The 17,417-nt window shown below is 51.6% G+C and overlaps 1 protein-coding gene across 1 annotated transcript; it reads right to left on the bottom strand.

Moving 5' to 3' along the window:
• Window positions 1-6,862: 6,862 nt before the first annotated feature.
• On the bottom strand, window positions 6,863-14,514 carry RTBDN (retbindin). The gene is made up of 6 exons (XM_063112664.1): window positions 14,489-14,514; window positions 9,828-10,015; window positions 9,068-9,152; window positions 8,843-8,953; window positions 7,616-7,712; window positions 6,863-7,090 (listed from the first exon to the last, which is right to left on the bottom strand). Exons 2-6 carry the CDS (start codon window positions 9,994-9,996, stop codon window positions 6,863-6,865), a joined length of 690 nt encoding a protein of 229 aa, XP_062968734.1. The 5' UTR covers window positions 9,997-10,015; window positions 14,489-14,514.
• Window positions 14,515-17,417: the final 2,903 nt, after the last annotated feature.

A 17,417-nucleotide genomic window follows, 5' to 3' on the forward strand; every position in this document is an offset into this window, starting at 1 on the left:
AATACAGTCAGCTATCCATATCCGCATCTATGGCCAACGGATTGAAAATATTCAGGGAGGAAAAAAGATAACGATTAAAAATAACAATACAACAAGTAACACACATTTTAAAAAACAATACATTGTAATAACTGGTTCCATAATATTTGCATTGTATTGGGCATCATAAGTAATCTAGAGATGATTGAAAGTATATGGAAGGATGTATGTAGGTTATATGCAAATACTATACCATTTTATATCAAGGACTTGAGCATCCCGGGTTTTGGTATCCATTGGGGTCCTGGAACCAATCCCCACAGATACCGAGGGACATGACATTTGTATGATACAAAATTAGAAAGGAGCACATTGAGAAGCCTGCCTCCCACCCTGCCCCAGCCCACTGGTGGCTTTACGGGTACCTTCTGGGTCCTTTCAGAGATACACATAAATAGCACACAAATGCACAGATACACTCTTTCTTTTTTTCTTTTTTTTTTTTTTAAAGATGACTGGTAAGAAGATCTTAACCCTTGGCTTGGTGTTGTCAGCACCACGCTCAGCCAGTGAGCTAACCGGCTGTCCCTATATAGGATCCGAACCGCCATGGCCTTGGTGTTATCAGCACTGCACTCTCCCGAGTGAGCCACGGGCCAGCCCCGAGATACACTCTTTCTTGAAGTTTAGCTTTTGTTTTTGTTTTTGGAGAGAGAGACTCAAAACTGAAGTTTTTTTTGTTTTGTTTTGTTTTTTAAAGGTGATTGGTAAGGGGATCTTAACCCTTGACTTGGTGTTGTCAGCACCACGCTCTCCCAAGTGAGCTAACTGGCCATCCCTATGTAGGATCCGAACCCGCAGGCTTGGTGTTATCAGCACCACACTTTCCCAAGTGAGCCATGGGTCAGCCCTGAAGTTTCCCTTTTTTTTTTTTTACACAAATGAAAGCAAACCACAGTCATGTGATGTGTAATGATATCTTGGTCAATGACAGACCACATATGGTGGTCCCATAAGATTATAATGGAGCTGAAAAGCTCCTGTTGCTAGTGATGTCATACCCGTCTTAATGTAGTACAATGCATTACTAATGTAGGAGCAACAGACTGTGCTGTAGAGCCCAGGTGTGGACTAGGCTGTACTATCTGGGGATGTAAGTATACCCTGTGATGTTTGCATGACAAAACTACTTAGCGACGCATTTTTCAGAACATACCCCATCCTTAAGTGACACATGACTATACCCTAGATAGTGCACGTTACTCTTCACCAATTATACCTAGGAGGTAATTCCAAATGGGTGTCTAAAGCCCTCTCTCATTCCATTTACAGCAGCAGAGTCACTCATTGCATGACTCCTGTAGTTTAACACCTCTATAGACATCACGTTGTTGCCAAACCTTCTATTAAACATGACCCAGCAAGGAATGACAAATGTGCCTCATTTTTTGTGCACAGCTTTGTAGGCTAAATTCCTAGAAGTGCACTTGCTGGGTCACAGGATCTCTGTTTGTCATTTGGAGAGATGTTGCCACATCCCCCTCCACAGAGGCTTGTACCAAATGGCACCCCACCAGCAACATAGGTGAGCATTTCTTACCCCGATAGCCCAGGCAACAGCAGGACAGGCTGAAGTTTGGAAGTCAGGTGCCTCAGCAACATCAAAGACGCCATCTTTTAGCCATCTTCCATTTTGCCAACTTTGGTGGTTTTGCCTCATAGTCTCAAAATGATTGCCATAGCTCCAGACATCAAAGGCCTCATTCCCCAGCAACCTCTCTGTCACTTCTTAACTGGAAGCAGGACACTTCCCCATGCTCAAAAGTCCCTGGCAAAGAGAATGGAATATCTGGGTGGGCGGGGAGAGACCCAGTCTCCCCATACACTTGACCCCACCTTGACTAGAACAGTGGAATTTTAATGGATAGAAAAGGGGTGGCTCTTAATGGGGCACTTTACATGACATGCAGTGATGGCAGAAGCCCAGGGAATTGTGGGGGTGTCATTTATGGAGTATAGTAGTCCCCCCTTATCCGTAGTGTTACTTTCTGTAGTTTCAGTGACCTGCAAGTCAACTGCAGCCAAAAAATATTAAACACAATTCCAGAAATAAACGATTCATAAGTCTTAAATTGTGCTCTGTTCTGAGTAGTGCAATAAAATCTTGAGCTGTCCCACTTCCAGCTGGGTATGTGAATTATCCCTTTGTCCAACAGATCCATGCTATATCTGCCCAGTGTATCATGCTATACTGCCCATTAGTCATTTATTAGCCGTCATATTGACTGTCATGGTACCACAGTGCCGTGACCCTTATTTTACTTCATAATGGACCCAAAGCACAAGAATAGTGATGCTGGCATATTGTTCTAGTTATTCTATTTTATTAGTGGTAATTGTTCATCTCTTACTGAGCCTAATGTATAAATTAAACTTTATCATAGGTATATATGTCTAGGAAAAAACATAGTATATATAGGATTTGATAGTAACTGATTTCAGGCATCTGCTGGGGGTCTTGCAGTGTATCGCCCATAGATAAAGGGGGACTACTTTATGTATTAGTCTGCTAGGGCTGTCTTAACAAAGTATCGCAGACTGGGCAGCTTAAACCACTGACACTTATTTTCTCACAGGTCTGGAGGCTAGCAGTCCGAGATCAAGGTGTCAGCAGGGTTGGTCCCTTCCGAGGCCTCTCTCCTTGACTTGTACACAGCCGTCTTCTCTCTGTGTGTGTTTGTGTCCAAATTTCCTCTTCTTATAATGCCACCTGTCATATTGGGTTAGGGTCACCCTAATGACTCCATTTTACCTTAATGACCTCTTTAAAGACCCTATCTCCAAATATAATCACATTCTGAGGTACTGGGGTTAGGACTTCAACATATGGATTTGGGGAGGGACACAGCACACCCATAACAGAGCATCTCGCCACTCCAGGAAGGTACTGTGCTGGGCACTGGGAAGACAGCACTGAACCAGCCACAAAGGATCACAGACCTCCCATCGAACACTGTGACATTCAGAGGGCCCTGTGAGTGCACGAGGAGGGGCCCAGTTCCAGTCTAGGGCTCTCAGAGTCTGAGGAGCCACCTGGCCAAGATTTGCAGGGTGTAGGGAGTGGAGCAGATGATCAGAGGGCAGAGGGGACTCCAAGCAGTGGGGGCAGCAAGTCCAGAGGCCAAGACATGGGAGAATGTGGCTTCAGGAAGGCTCAAGTCAGGGCCTGTGGTGGTTCCATGTGTGCTAAATGTGCCCGTGACAGGATCAAGTGTGCATTCCTTACTGAGGAGGAATCGTGAAAGTGTTGAAGGCACAAGTACAGAGGCAGAAAGCTAAGTAAAAAAAATGAAGGTTTTCTGAGAAATAAATCAAAAGGCCAGAAAAAAAAGGCTCTAGAGCAGAGGCAGTGGGGGGTGGGGCATTGGGAAGGGGGTGTGGTCTCCCCCTCTCCACCCAAGAGACACCTGCTATTCAACCCTCAGCCTGTGCTTTTCACTGTAGCTGCAAAACATTACTGAGCCAGATGCTATTTTTTTTTTTTTTTTTTTGGTGGCTGGCCGGTACAGGGATCTGAACCCCTGGCCTTGGTGTCATAAGGATAGGCTCTAACCAGCTGGGCTAACCAGCCACCCCCATTTTTCTTTTTTTAATTGGCAACTGGCCAGCATGCGGATCCAAACCCCTGAACTTGGTGTTGGCTGCACTGCTCTCTACCTGTAGAGCTAACCAGCCAGCCCCCTGATTTCATTTATAATTCTTCTATGTCCTTTTCTTTTCTTTTCTTTTAAAAAAGATGACTGGTAAGGGGATCTTAACCCTTGACTTGGTGTTGTCAGCACCACGCTCTCCCAAGTGAGCTAACCAGCCATCCCTATATAGGGATCCGAATCCATGGCCTTGTTATCAGCACCACACTCTCCCAAGTGAGCCATGGGCCAGCCCTGTCCTTTTCTTTTCTATGCTGTAGATTTAGAGTTTCTCAGACTTGCTCTTTTCCCTCTCAGAATTATTAGAATTACAGTTAGTCTTCAAATTATAGGCCCTTCTCACTGCTGATGGAATTTAGCTTGGCAAGATAAGGAGAAACTCTGGGTCTAGTAAATGGGAAGCTAAAAAAAAAAAAAAAAAAAAAGGAGAAATTACCCCTCTTTCCTCACTGCTGGCAACAAGCAGAAAGTAACAGGCACCCTATAGCTGTAACTCAAATGTTGCTTTTTTTTTTTTTTTTTGTAACTGGCTGTTAAGGGGATCTGAACCTTTGATTTTGATGTTATAGCACCACACTCTAACCAACTGAACTAACCATTCAGCCCTGCAAATGTCTTTAACAAAAGCCTTTTAATCCCCGGGTACTTGCTTTTTTTTAAAAAAAAGGTGACTGGTAAGGGGATCTTAACCCTTGACTTGGTGTTGTCAGCACCACACTCTCCCAAGTGAGCCACGGGCCGGCCCAATCTTCCCCTGTTTATGCCCTTCCATGGCTGTCACACTCCTTATCGTCAGGTTTTTTGTGGCAGCTGGCCAGTCTGGGGAACCAAATCCTTGACCTTGATGTTATTAACACAGCATTCTCACCAACTCAGCTAACCAGCCTCACTTTTCTTCCTTGAAAGCATGCTTATCCTCCTTGTCACAATGACACAGTCTATAACTTTGATAACACAGTGCATAATATCATCGACAACAAATAATAGAGGATGTTGACATTTATTAAGTGTTAATTACGTGCCAGGCACTTTCTAAGCATTTTATTTGACACCGTCCCATTAGGAGGTGGAGTCTATGACACCTCCCCTGAGATATGAGCTGGTTTTAGTGACTCACTTTAGGGAATAGAAAGCAGAGATGACACTGTGACTTTCAAGGCTAAGTCATCAAAGGTGAGACAACTTCCACTGGGCTCACTCTCTAGGACACTTCTGTTGGAACCCAGCAGCCATGCTGTGAGGAACCCCAAGCCATAGGGACAGGCCATGTGTAGCTATGTTGGTGGACAGCCGCAGCGGAAGTTCAAGGCAACAGCCAGTACCAGATATAGGAATGAGGAAGGCTTCAAAGTGGCTTCAGCACCAGCCACTATCTGCAAGTGCATGAGGGACCTTGAATAAGAACCGGCCAGCTGAGCCCAGTCAAACCCCAGAACCATGAAAGACAATAATGATTGATTGTTGTTTTTCACCACTGAGTGTAGAGCTCTTTGTTTCACTGTGATGATAGACCACCAGACAACTTGCATTAACTTATTGAATTCTTCCAACAACCCTGTGAGAGGATCAAATTACTCTCATTTTACAGATGAAGAAACTGAGGCTCAGAAAAGCTGGGCAACATGCCCAAAGTTACAGACTAAGTGGTGGAACTGGGCTGTGAACCCAGCTAGACATACCACACAGTCAGGCTCCTTCCCACCAATCTCTGTAGTCGATATATCTTGATTCCCTGCTAAGCGCTCCCTCCTCTCCTGGCTCCAGCTCATGACTATCCTGTCGGGGTACCACCTGTTCCCCATTCTTAGTTTATTTGGTTCAGATGGAACTGACCCCCACCATGGGCCTTCAGACGCAAGCTCATAACCCACATCAGGCCAGTGAGATCACAGCATTCCATGGCACAGTGATTATTTTGGTGATGGGCTGATCAATGAGAGCCAGCTCTGGAAACTTTGCTGGTTTTACAGAGAAATAGGCACATTTGAAATCTGGAATCCTGGAGTTGCTGGCCCTTCTTTAATACTGTGAGGAAATCCTGTCCCAGAATATAGCAAGAAGATGCAGATAGATTTCTATCATTTAAACACCTAGATGTAGCCATTTCTAAAGCTTACTCACTGTTTTGGCTGAAGGCACTTTTTTTGTGGGGGGGGAGACTGGCAAGTACAGAGATTGAACCCTGGACCTCAGTGTTATCACCACCACACTCTGACCAACTAAGATAACCATCTGGCCGTCACTGTTTTGGCTAATGGCACTTTGTTCTGGATTTCTCTCTTGCAGCTGGAAGAAGCCTGCCTGCTACCCCCCCAGTGGGGCATTTCTCTCCTCGTGCTATTCCATCTCCCCTGAGGACAGTGAATGGGCCCGATCTGTTTATCTCAGTGCAGTGCCTGAGACACAGGAAGCATCCGTTAATCTTGCTCTATTGAACAGAACCAAAAGGGACATTGCCCTGTCTTACAAGGTAGGGAAAGTGAGGCTCTCCAAGGGCCTGTGGATAGAAGGAGGATTAAGAGTAGTGTTCACAGCCCCAAACCCTGAATCTGAGTCCAGTCCTTTGCCTTAGATTTGGGACTGGGATGAGGAAGAAGGGGTCGAAGGAAAGAAGAAAGGAAGGAAGGAAGGAGGACCTTATGCCAGACACCTCTGGGCCTGCTTACTCAGAAGGGAAGGTCTGTGAAGTGTGTCTTGAGGTCTCTACGAGTCAGGCAGCTTCTTGGCAGGCCTGGTGGCACACAGTGGGAGGGTACACCACCTGCCCTTGTCAGCTCTTCTGACCTGCATGTTCTCAGTTGTGACAAATGCCCCAGGGTATAGACCATCCGTCATTTACACTCTAGTGTGAATCCGTCGCTCATTCTAGGGCCTCAGGATTAGAAGTGAGACGCCTGTCACTTTCTGGAAATTCTCCTTCCCATCTATTTCCCCAGGAAGCAGCCACAACACACGCTGTAGCTGGCGACTTTATTCAGGGAGGAGAGGGAAAACGAGCGAAAGTTGGATTGTTTCTCGGGTAACCTGGAGAGGGACAAGACTCTGGAGGCCCAGGGAGGAGGGACAGGATTCTGGAAGTTAGAAGGCGGAGAGGGAGAGGAATGGGCATGTGGGTGTCTTGAGGAGGCCTGGCCGGGGGAAGGGACGCGTCCCGCACCCAGGCCAGGCGTCCGCTAGGGGCCGCTGCCGCTCCCGCTGCCGCTGCCGCTGCCCGCCGCATCCAGGATCGAGGTGCGAGGGCGGCGGGAGCGCCGGGAGGTAGCTTCCCGGGCCCACCGTCCGGGTCTGGGACGCGGCACCACCGAGATGGAGATGTTGAGGCAGTGACGGGCGCCAGGAGCTGCCACCGACAGTGTGTGGCCCAGAACCGAGCGACAAAGGTCCGCCCCGTCAGCGAAGGTCTAGGAGGAAGGGTGGAGTTAGGGCCCCAGTGGGCGGAGTCCAGATATATTGGGGGGCAGGTCTTTTGGTGAGAGGGCGTGACTGGGGGCGTGGCCTCGGGAAGGGGGCTCCATTGAGGGTGGGGTCAGGGCTGGAGCGGAAGGTCCGGCAGTCTGTGAGCGGGGCCAGAATGGGGACAGAGCCTTGGGGAGGACGAGTGTTCTTGCAGGTTCCCAGGGCGCTGAGGCGGGGGGTGTAGGAGCACCAGACCAAGGCTGGGGCCTTGGGGAGGGTGACCGGGTCTTTGGGTCTTCCAAGGTGAGCTGGGGACGGGCCCAGAACAGAAAGTCCCTTGGGATGGGCAAATCCGGATTCACTGGGCGCTTGGGGGGATCTGGGCACATTCCAATAGGAGTTGGGGCTGCGGAAGGGGGAAGAGTGGGAGCGGGGGCCTTGGGAGCGCCAGTCCGGGCTCTAGGGTCTAGGGACGTTAAGACAGGACTTGGGTGTCAGTCTCCTCCCCTCGCCTTTTGCCCCACTCTCACCTGCCCATAGGTATGGCAGCCAGGCTCACAGCCCCTCTTTTCTGGGAGTGGGAACCAAGCTGGGCCGCACATGATATCAGCCTCACAGGTGGCGAACCTGGGGACGGTTTGTGGAGAGAAAAAGAACGTGGGTAAAAGCTCCGCAGCTGTGAGGGCCGGCCCGTGGCTCACTTGAGAGAGCGTGGTGCTGACAACACCAAGTCAAGGGTTAAGATCCCCTTACCTGTCATCCTTTAAAACAAAACAAAACAAAACAAAAAACAAAGCTCCGCAGCTGCGTTTTAGTGGGATTCCTGCTCTCCAAGTTTCCTCCCGATGTAAGCCCCTCCCCCAGACCCAGGGCCCGCCTCTTAGGAGCACTCCCCTACAAGCCCCATCCCTCCAGATTCTCACCGTCACGTATTATTTTTTGGGGGGGATGGGGAGAACTGGCCGGTACTGGGATCCGAACTCTTGACCTTGGTGTTATCAACGCGCTCTAATCAAATGAGCTAACGCAGTCTCATATTCTGTCAGTTTTTTTCCACCCATACCCAGTGCCGTGTCACAACTGGCTCCATCCCTGCAGACCTCAGTCCATCTTGTTGCGGACCAGCCTCTTACGTTCCCACCTTGCTTGCTTCTCTTTTCAATCAACAAGCCCCACCCTTCAGACCCCCAGGTTCATGAAAGGCCACGCCCCCACACTACCATCCTAAAAGCTGGGGGGGCTCCACAGGCCTCGCCCCCCCTTTTAAAAAAATTTTATTTTATCGATATACAATGTGGTTGATTATTGTGGCCCATCACCGAAACCCCCCTCCTTCCTCCCTCTCCCCCCTCCCACCCAACAATGTCCTTTCTGTTTGCTTGTCGTATCAACTTCAAGGAATTGTAGTTATGTCTTCTTCCCCCCCCCCCCCGGTTGTTTTTTTTTTTTTTTTTTTTGTGTGTGTGTGTGTGTGAATTTATTTATTTATTTTTAGCTCCCACCTTTTTTTTCTTTAAAGTTTTTATCAGTTGGTTAGAGCTCAGCCTTAACACCAAGGTCACAGGTTCGGATCCCCGTACTGGCCAGCCGCCTCGCCCCTTTCTGCCTACCCTCTAAACACTAAGCCTCATTACTTAGACCTTGGCCCCCTTGAAGGCAGACCACACCCCTTTCAAACGCAAGGCCAAGCAGGCGTAGACCCCGCCCTTGCCCCGCCCAAGCCATAGGCCACGCCCTTCATGGCCTTCCTCTCCTACCAGGCCTGGCAGAGCTCTGCGCAGAGCGGCTGCACCTGGCGTACCCCCAATAGCAGCAGGCGGAAGCGACTGCGGAGAGTAAGCTGGAGTTGTCCCAGGAAGGATTCGCACCTGGACATCGGAAGAGACAGGGTTGGATGGTCAGAATCTGTGGGGGGTTCTGGCCCCTGGCAGGGGCAACTGGAGCAAAGTACCTGAGAAAATGCTGGAGGGAGCTGTACTCACCCAGGGCTCAGCACCCTGCAGCGCTCTGGAAAGATTTCAGGGCCCGATGTCTCTGGTGTGTCCATCTCCCAGGGACAACAATGTTCTGGCAAAGGGGACCCCTGTGAGCTTGAGTCTTGGATCCTCACGTAAGGTTGGGGGACCAAGTCCTGGGAGTCCCCTGAACAAAGGAGACCCCAATTATATTAGTCTTCCCAAACATAAAACTTAGGGCTGGCTGGTTAACCCAGTTGTTTAGAGCACAGTGTTGTAACATCAAGGTCGAGGGTTCAGACCCCCATACAGGCCAGTCACAAAAACAAACAAACTTAAAGCCACTTCACTTGGGATGCAAATGCAGCTTCAAGTAATAATAATCATATGTCAAAGTAAAAATAATAATAATCATATGTCATTTAAAATAATCAGCTTGTTATTTGCCCCATGTGTCTGTCGTGTTAAATGTGCTCATATGCTTAAATTTCACATCTCTAAAAGGTGGTTCTGTTGTTTCACCCCTGTTTTAGTGGCCTATGTGAGGCCCACAGAGGTTAAGTGACTTGCCCAGAGTCACAAAGTGACTACAAAGAGCTATAAAGTGGTAAAGTTGGGATTTGAACCCAAGCTCTGACTCCAGAGCCTGTGTTCTTAACCACCATTCTTCAGCACTAGCCCAGGATGTCCATTCTGGTGGCCACCCTAAGCCCCTCTCATAAGGAAATTCTGGCATTGCCATGGTGAAGTAGGGGTTCCTGGGTGTTGGGGGGTCTGGGATGCTCACCTGCCAGGTGCAGCTGGCCTGTGCCCAGATCAGCTGCCAGCCCATTGTGTCCCTGGGACCTAGCTTGAAGTGGGCGGCTCCCTCTACAGGCTCCCAGCAGGACCCATGCCAGGGTCAGTTGCAGGATCCAGGATAAGCCTCTGGGTCGAATGTGGCCCCTGCTGGCCATGTCCACCTGAGATAAGAGCCAGCTGGGGTGGGGGGTGAGGTTTGGCGTTCCCTTTCTGGGAGCTCAGGGTGACACTCTCCTGACACACCCAAGAAACAGTGCCAGGCAGAGTAGAAGATGGGCAACTAATGAAGAGGCTGGGCAATGGCCAAGGACCTTCAAATCCCAGGGGCCCACCAGGGTCTGCCTGTGACCCAGGAGCTTCCCTCACATCAGACCCATCTTCCCTCTATCCCTTCAGGCCCAGGTGCCTCCCCGCAAGCTTAGATCATGCTGCACTTCCCCCTCATGTCTAGCAGGATCTTCCACCCCATTGGCCCTCAAGCGATCTCCTATTTCCTCAGAACTAAGGGGACCTCCTTAGCTTTTCCAGTCACCCTCTCCTTCCTAGGAATTCCTCACTTTCTTCTGCCTACCCTACTCCCTCCCTTTCAATCCCCGCTGGCCCCTCTCACGGTCACCTTCTCTAGGCCTGCAATCGGCTTAGAGGCTGCCACCCAGGGCTGGGCCATTGGGACCAAGCTTGGCTGTGGCAGGGCTCGGGTTCTGCCGCTGGGGTCCAAAAGCCCCAGGGAAGGAGAAGCTTGGGGTCTGTGGTGACAAGACTATTCCCTTCCCACCTCCCCCACCCCCACTCCGCCCCTCACCTGTTTACCGGTCTTAGGGCCTGCTGAGACACCTCAGGTTAAGTCCAGGAAACAGGCAGCCGAAAGGGGCGTGGTTTGATACAGGGCGGGGCTTCCCACCGTCCCGCCCCCATGCAGCTGACCAAAGGCCCGTGGACTTGGACTGGCCTGTATATATCCATGTGCTTGGCCTTATGCTGAGCTTGTGTCTCAAGCTCTGTATTTTTATGTGTGTGGGGGGGAGTGTGTATGGTGAGGGTGTGTTTGTGTGGCCTGTGTGTGTTCGGTGCACCTATGTGTCTCTTCTTTGTGTAGGTGTGTATGTTTGCTGTGTGAGGGTATGTTTATGTGTGTCTCTTGGTTGGGTGGTTATGTGTGTGTGTTCAGAATTTGCATAAGGAGGACTGTATATGTCTCAAGCCAAATGTGTGCAGTTGAGTGAAAATTATAATAAGTGTGGGAGGGGAATGTGGTATCAGGATAGATGTCTGCGAAAATGCTGTGGGTAAGTCAGTGAATAAAGGATGTTGACCATGAATGTTGACCATGAATGTTGACCATGAGTGAACAAGGGACATTGTCATGTGCTGAACAGAGTGTGTGTCTGCATCTGAAATGTGTGTGTGTGCTTCTGTGTCCTGCAGTTTCTGTGAGTGTGTGTCCCTTGTGAACATTCCCTCAATTCACCCACATTCAACAAACATTTATTGAGCACCTACTGTGTGCTGAATTCTGCAGATGCAGTAGTGAATGAGACATGAATATTTCAACTTTTATAGAGCTGACATTCTATTGTGGCAGTCAGATGAGAAAAACAGCCCTGCAGTGGATGTGTGTGTGTCAATGCCTTGTGTTGGGAAGATAATGTGTTCGCGTGTTGGGTGAGAATTTCTGAGCATCCTTTCGTTTTGAAACTACGTGGGTGTACTTGTGTTTGCTGAGTGTATGTGTTGTTTATGTGTGTTTGATTTTCATGAGTGTGTAATTTCTGTATTTCCTCAGTATGTGTTTGTATGTTTGCAGACTGTGAGCTTTGGGTTTATGTGTTTATATATGTTTGTATGTGAGTCTGTGTTTGCTGAGGAAGTATTTGTAGGTGTGTGTGTGTTTGCAGAGTATGTTTATGTGTGTCTGTATTGCTGAGTATATGTTTGTAGTGCATGCATATGTACTTGTGTGTGAGTCTGTGTTTGCCGAGTATGTATTTGTACGTTCATGTTTGTGTGTATATTTGCAGAGTGTGTGTGCCTGTGCTTGTAGCATGTGCATATGTGTTTTTGTGAGCAACGACCAACATCACAAATCTGTCTTCCTCCCATCTCAGGATAAGGCAGGGATCTTCCTCTTTGACTGTTTTACTTCCAGAGCCCAAAACATGATCTTGCACACAGTAGGGGCTCAATAACCGTTGAGTAAATGAATAATCATTAGATTCTGTCTCTGGGTCTCTCTGCGGGTACCCAGTGACGTCCTGGAGGTCTCAGTAACCATTACCAACTGGACCTAGCCTTCCCCTGGTCCGTCTTGAGGTGGTCCAGGGTGGTTGTGGGTCAGATCTATCCGGACTCCAGGCTATGCCTCCCTCCAGACCTTCCGTACCCCTTCCCTTCCCCTGACCTCAGACCCCATGCTGCTCTTGGATTTCAGCACCGCGGACAGGAGCGCAAGCGGCCAGCACCACGGAGAGCTCCCGGAGCCGCCGACGTGAGAAGGGTGGACTGGAGCCGAGTCAGGGCCATGGCAGAGAGAAGTACGAGCAACGGACTCTGAGACACGGCAACACAAACATGCCGACAAACAGAGACAGACAGACAGACAGAGATATCTCGGGTAAAGGCGCAGAGATGAAGAGACGAGCTGCCGGGGAAAACCCGAACCCAGACCTCGCCGTCACCCCGGTCGTCCGGCAGGGGTCGCTCTCGCCCAGTGACCGCGCCCTGCAGGGCCTTCGGAAGGCTTCACGACCTTTGGGGTCCCCTAATGCCGGGATGTGCAGTGGGAAGGGCTCGGACGCCCTCCTCTCCAACTCCGGGAAGCATGGTCGGTTGCCTCAGCTGTGTGAATACTGGGGGGGGGGGGCTGCTGAACATCGCTTCAGCTACCCCCCTCCCCAACTACTAGCTAATCGCTCCTATAAATACAGCAGGCCTAGCCTGGCTCCTTAATCCTGACGGCGAGGGAGGGGTCGCTAGAGAGGCTGCAGGGTTCCCTGAGGAGGCTGTGCTTGGGAGAGGGGTGACGGAGGGCGTATATGCCTGTAAATGTTCTTCTGAGGGGGGCATCGCCCGTGAGGACGGGTCGCCTCAGTGAAAGTGTCACTCTGTAAGCATGTGTCTCTTGGGCTCTGGGTGTCTCGTGAGTGGAGACAATTTATCACAGAGAATAAGGTTTTTAGGGGTCTCTCATTCGGGGTATCCTCCCTGGGGTCCCTCCGTGAAATGTCACCCATGGGATCTTTCTCTGCGGGAATGCCTCTCCCTCGGGGCGGGGGGACTGAGGTTCAGAGGAAACGTCATCTCTCAGAGACCATCTCCCCTAGGAATGATTTTCAGGGTGGGGGGAGAGTTCTTGATTGGAAAGGCCCTGTAGACACTGCCTCCCTGTGGGAATGTGTCTCCCCCTGGGGGTCTCTGGGCGGATGTCCGCATAGGGAATGTATCTCAGTGACGATGTCTCCTTGGAGCGTTTCTTGGGTTGGGGGTCTACCCATGAGGATGTCTCTCCCCTGGGGTGTCTCTCTTTGTAGGGGTCTCTCGGTAGCTTGGCTCCCTCGGGAGCATCTGGAGACTCCACCCCCCGCCTGTCCCCTCCCCCGCAGAGCAGGCAGCGGTGGCCGAGGCCAGGCTCGGGCGCCCAGACGCAGTGACGGCGCCGGGCCCGCCCCACTTCGCTCCGCCCCCGCCCCCCTTCGCGCCGCCGCCGCCGCCGCCGCCGCCGCCGCGATCCCCGCGGCTTCTCCCTCCCTCCCGCCTCCCTCCTCCCGTCGCCGCCGCCTCCCTCCTCCCTCCCCAGGGCCGAAGCCGCTGCCGCCGCCGCCGCCGCCGCCATGGACGATTCGGGCCTGATTCGCCGCCGGAGGCTGCAGGTACGCGGGCAGCCGGGACCCCGCCTGGAAGGAAAGGGGTCGGCGCCCCGGGGCGGGGCCCGCCAGGAGGCGGGAGAACTTGCGCCAGGGTCGGCCAGGGCACCCCTTCCCACGGTCTCGGCTCGTTCCCCGCGGGGAACGCAGTGGCCGCGCGTCCTGCCGCGCTGGGGACCCCGCCCCTCAGGCGCCGCCCGGCGATCCAGGGAGCTGACTGGGGGTGCAGCCCAGCGCTCCCCCTCGAGGATAACCCGAGGGGCGCTCGGCCCGCAGGAGGGGGAGGGGGCTGGGGCCGGAGTCGTCTCCCTGGCGTCTCGCCAGGCGGGGGGGTGAGGGGGCGCAGAACAAAGTTATTGCCCCAGGGCTCGCGCCCCTCGGGGCCACCGGCGCCGCAGCAGCAGTAAACATGTTTGTGCCGCAGCCTCGCCCCTCGCTACCCCCAGGACCCCCTTTCCAACGCGTGGGACCCCCTGCGCCCTCCATGCCTCTGGCCTGCCACCTGGATTCTTCCTACTGCCCTAATGGGACAGGCACCCAGACACCTCCCCACTCTTCATTCCACCCCCGTCCACTACAACACCCGCCACCTCGCCGCGATCCTCAAGTCCAGCCCAGCTTGTGGGTGGGCGGGAGCGATTTTTAGCTCCTCGCAGCCTTAGAAGATGCTGGTCGCGAGGCGGCGCAGGCGCAGGAGGTGTGGGTCCACTGCACGGAGTGGGACACTGAGGGTGGTTGTGGAGTGTGGGGAAGGCGGAGACAAACCCAGGCGTCAGAAACTCCCACCTCCAAGGTGGGTGGGGATTCCTAAGCTGAGTAGGGTCTTCTGCTTGCGTCTGCTGGCCGTGCGCTTTTTAGGGGTCAATACAGAGGAGGTTCGGTGTTACTCCCAAACTGACCCCAGAGGGGAAAGTGATCAAGGCTTCGTCCTGCCTGGGCTCTGGGCCTTCTGAACCTGCTTGGAATTCAGCCCCACGCTTGGTACTCTGGCGTTTAGCTAGAGCCAAGTGTGGGCCCCGATTCAGGCTACATCCCCAGCCTGGAGCTTGGGGAAAGATTCAAGCTCTCACCTAGGGCCTTGTCCATCTCTAGACTCCCCGAATCCACCATTCCCAAGGTTGGAGACCAATGGGAGCTGATTGGTCAGTGCAGCAGGAAAAATGGGGATCAGATGTCGAGAAGGACTTCCCAGGCATCTGAATGATGCTGGAGCCAATGGGTTGGAAAACCAATTGGCTTTCAGAGCTCAGATCTCGGAGCCTAGGCCTCTCTGAAGTTCTCCCCGGATTCCCTCCCCCTCCCAGGGTTGGGTTAGGAGCATGGGTTCCGATAAAAGGGAGGAAGTTGCGGCAAAGCTGCAGCCGCAGCCAAGCTGGGTTCGCGCCCTCGGGTCCCCGGGAAAAGGGAGGAAAGGGGCGGGGCCAGCATGGAGTGTGTCCCCGCCCTCCCGGCCGGCGCCTACTCCCATTGGCTTAGCGCCACGCGGGGCTTCTGTCTCCCGCATAAGACCCCGCCCCCAACCCAGGATCCTTCCACTTACCCACCCACCCAACCCGAGGCGTGCTTTTGGTCGGGCGACCCCGCCAGAGTCTCTTCCCTTCCGGCAGGGTTAACCACTTCGCTGCCTGGATACACCCCCCCACACTGGTGCAACCCCTTAGGAACGCCCGAGGGTCCTCTGCGTGTAGGTGAGATGGTATATACGGACAGCACCCTGAATTCGAATGCCCTACACTGAGCGCCATCCATTAATCCCGGAGAGAAATAGAATCCGCTTGGCAGAGCGACTCTGCAGCTGGGGTTGGAGGTGGCGTCTGTCTACACTGACGCCAAGAATCCGAACTTCTGCCACTCCTGTTCGCCCCTGTCTTTGACCCTAGTTTGTTTGGGGGCGCTAGCGGATGGGGCTGAGTTCTGGCACTTCTCCGAGTGTTGATTAAACCTTCACCCAGGGGCTTACCCTCTAAGGCCGAGTTACCCGTGTCTGGAGCCCTGAGATCCGTGGCCGGAAAATCCAGATCTTGATTTTGCCTGGGCCATTGCGGACGCTGTGCCTGGACTGCCGGCTCAAGCTATGGCTCATTCAATCTTGCAAAAACAGAGGGAAAACCTGGTCTGGATTTCCAGTCACCCTTGGCTCGAGCGGGCAGGGCTGTTATTTGACTCCACCCATATCTCTGTCCTTTGTACTTGGGAGTAGGGGGACTCTCTGGCCCATCCTCTGTCATGCAGCATGTCCATCCATAATACATAATAACTCCTGTTTCTATGACAATATTTACTGAGCGCTTACTGTGTGCTAGGCATCATGCTAAGGTACTAGTCACCTGCATTATCTCCCAGAATCCTCTAGGAGACACAGGACTATTGGAAGGTCATTTGCCAAGGTTGTAAAAGGCAAAACTGAGATTTGAACCCGGGACTTTCTGCTTTTAGAAAAAGCAGAAGGGGGCTGGCTGATTCTTTCAGTTGGTTAGAGCGCAGCTTTCTAACTCCGAGGTCACGGGTTCCAGCAGCCAAAAAAAAAAAAAAAAGAGAGAGAGAGAGAGATCCTCAAAAGGATCTAGAACATTCCTCATTTTTTCCCCTGGTTGAAGTTCCCACAAAAGGCCTTTTGAAACTCTCACCCAAATCTTCCTACCTGCAGCCCTAACCAGTCTCCTTAATTCCATGTCAGCCTGTGGACACAGAACTGGCTGAAAGGTGGTGCCCCATGTCCCTATTGCTCTCCTGAGACCCCGTAATTCTCTATTCCTGCAGTGACTTCTTCCATGCTTGACTAATGGAACACGACCTTCTTCAAATGTGGGCATATAAAGTTGTTTGTTTTGTTTTGTTTTAGTGGCTGGCAGTACAGGGATCGAACCCTGGACCTGGGTGTTAAAGTTAATAGCTATCAATTATTATCATTGCCATGATCGAAAAAGACCACCTGGCCACCACCTGGCTACCACCTGGTTCTCGTTTTAAATCTCAGTTTTGCGGGCTGGCTGGTTAGCTCAGTTGGTTAGACTGTGGTGCAGATAATACCAAGGTCTGAGGTTCAATCCCCGTATTAGCTATCCTCCCCCAAAAATCTCAGTGTTGAGCCACCCTAACTACCTACCATCCCCCAACTCTCTGAATCTGGCTGGGAGTGGGGTAGATCTGTTGGGGTGCAAATCATTCTTTCATTCATTCATTCACTCTCATGCTTGAGCCCGCTAAGCGCATTCCTGCATCCAGGCCTTTTCCATTGCGGTTTTCTGGACCTAGACTGCTCTCTCTACAGATCCTCCTGTGACTGGCTTATCTTTCTGCAACCAGCTTAAAAGTCACTTCCCCAGAACAGCCCTCTCTGACCCTATGTCCCCCTCCCAGCCATTGTCCATCACATCACCTTGTTAATTTTATTCATAACACTTACTACTATGCGAAATTATCTCCCTCACTTCTACATCTTTTAGTGTCTGTTTCTCTCTCTAAATGCTAGTCCCAAAAGGGCAGGAACTTTTATTTGTCTTATTCACTGCTGTCTCCAGTGCCTATGATAGGACCTGGCATACAGTAGGTGCTCACCACTTTTTTTTTTGGCAGCTGGTAGGTGCAGGGATTGAACTCTGGACCTTGGTGTTACCAGCACCATGGTCTAATCAACTGAGCTAACTGGCCAGCCCTCAACACATTTTTTAAAAATCACCTTTCTGATAACAACGACAATTTTTCAAATAAAGACG

This window comes from Cynocephalus volans, chromosome 10 (assembly GCF_027409185.1).
Source record: "Cynocephalus volans isolate mCynVol1 chromosome 10, mCynVol1.pri, whole genome shotgun sequence".
NCBI classification, from domain to species: domain Eukaryota; kingdom Metazoa; phylum Chordata; class Mammalia; order Dermoptera; family Cynocephalidae; genus Cynocephalus; species Cynocephalus volans.

Excerpts from the sequence above, each read along its gene's own strand:
- RTBDN (XM_063112664.1), bottom strand. The coding sequence starts at position 9,996 with ATGGCCAGCAGGGGCCACATTCGACCCAGAGGCTTATCCTGGATCCTG. Across the intron at positions 7,713-8,842 it reads GCAGAGCTCTGCCAGGCCTG|GTTCGCCACCTGTGAGGCTG; the intron begins GTAGGAGAGGAA and ends AACCGTCCCCAG. Across the intron at positions 7,091-7,615 it reads GCTGCCATACCTATGGGCAG|ACCTTCGCTGACGGGGCGGA; the intron begins GTGAGAGTGGGG and ends CCTTCCTCCTAG.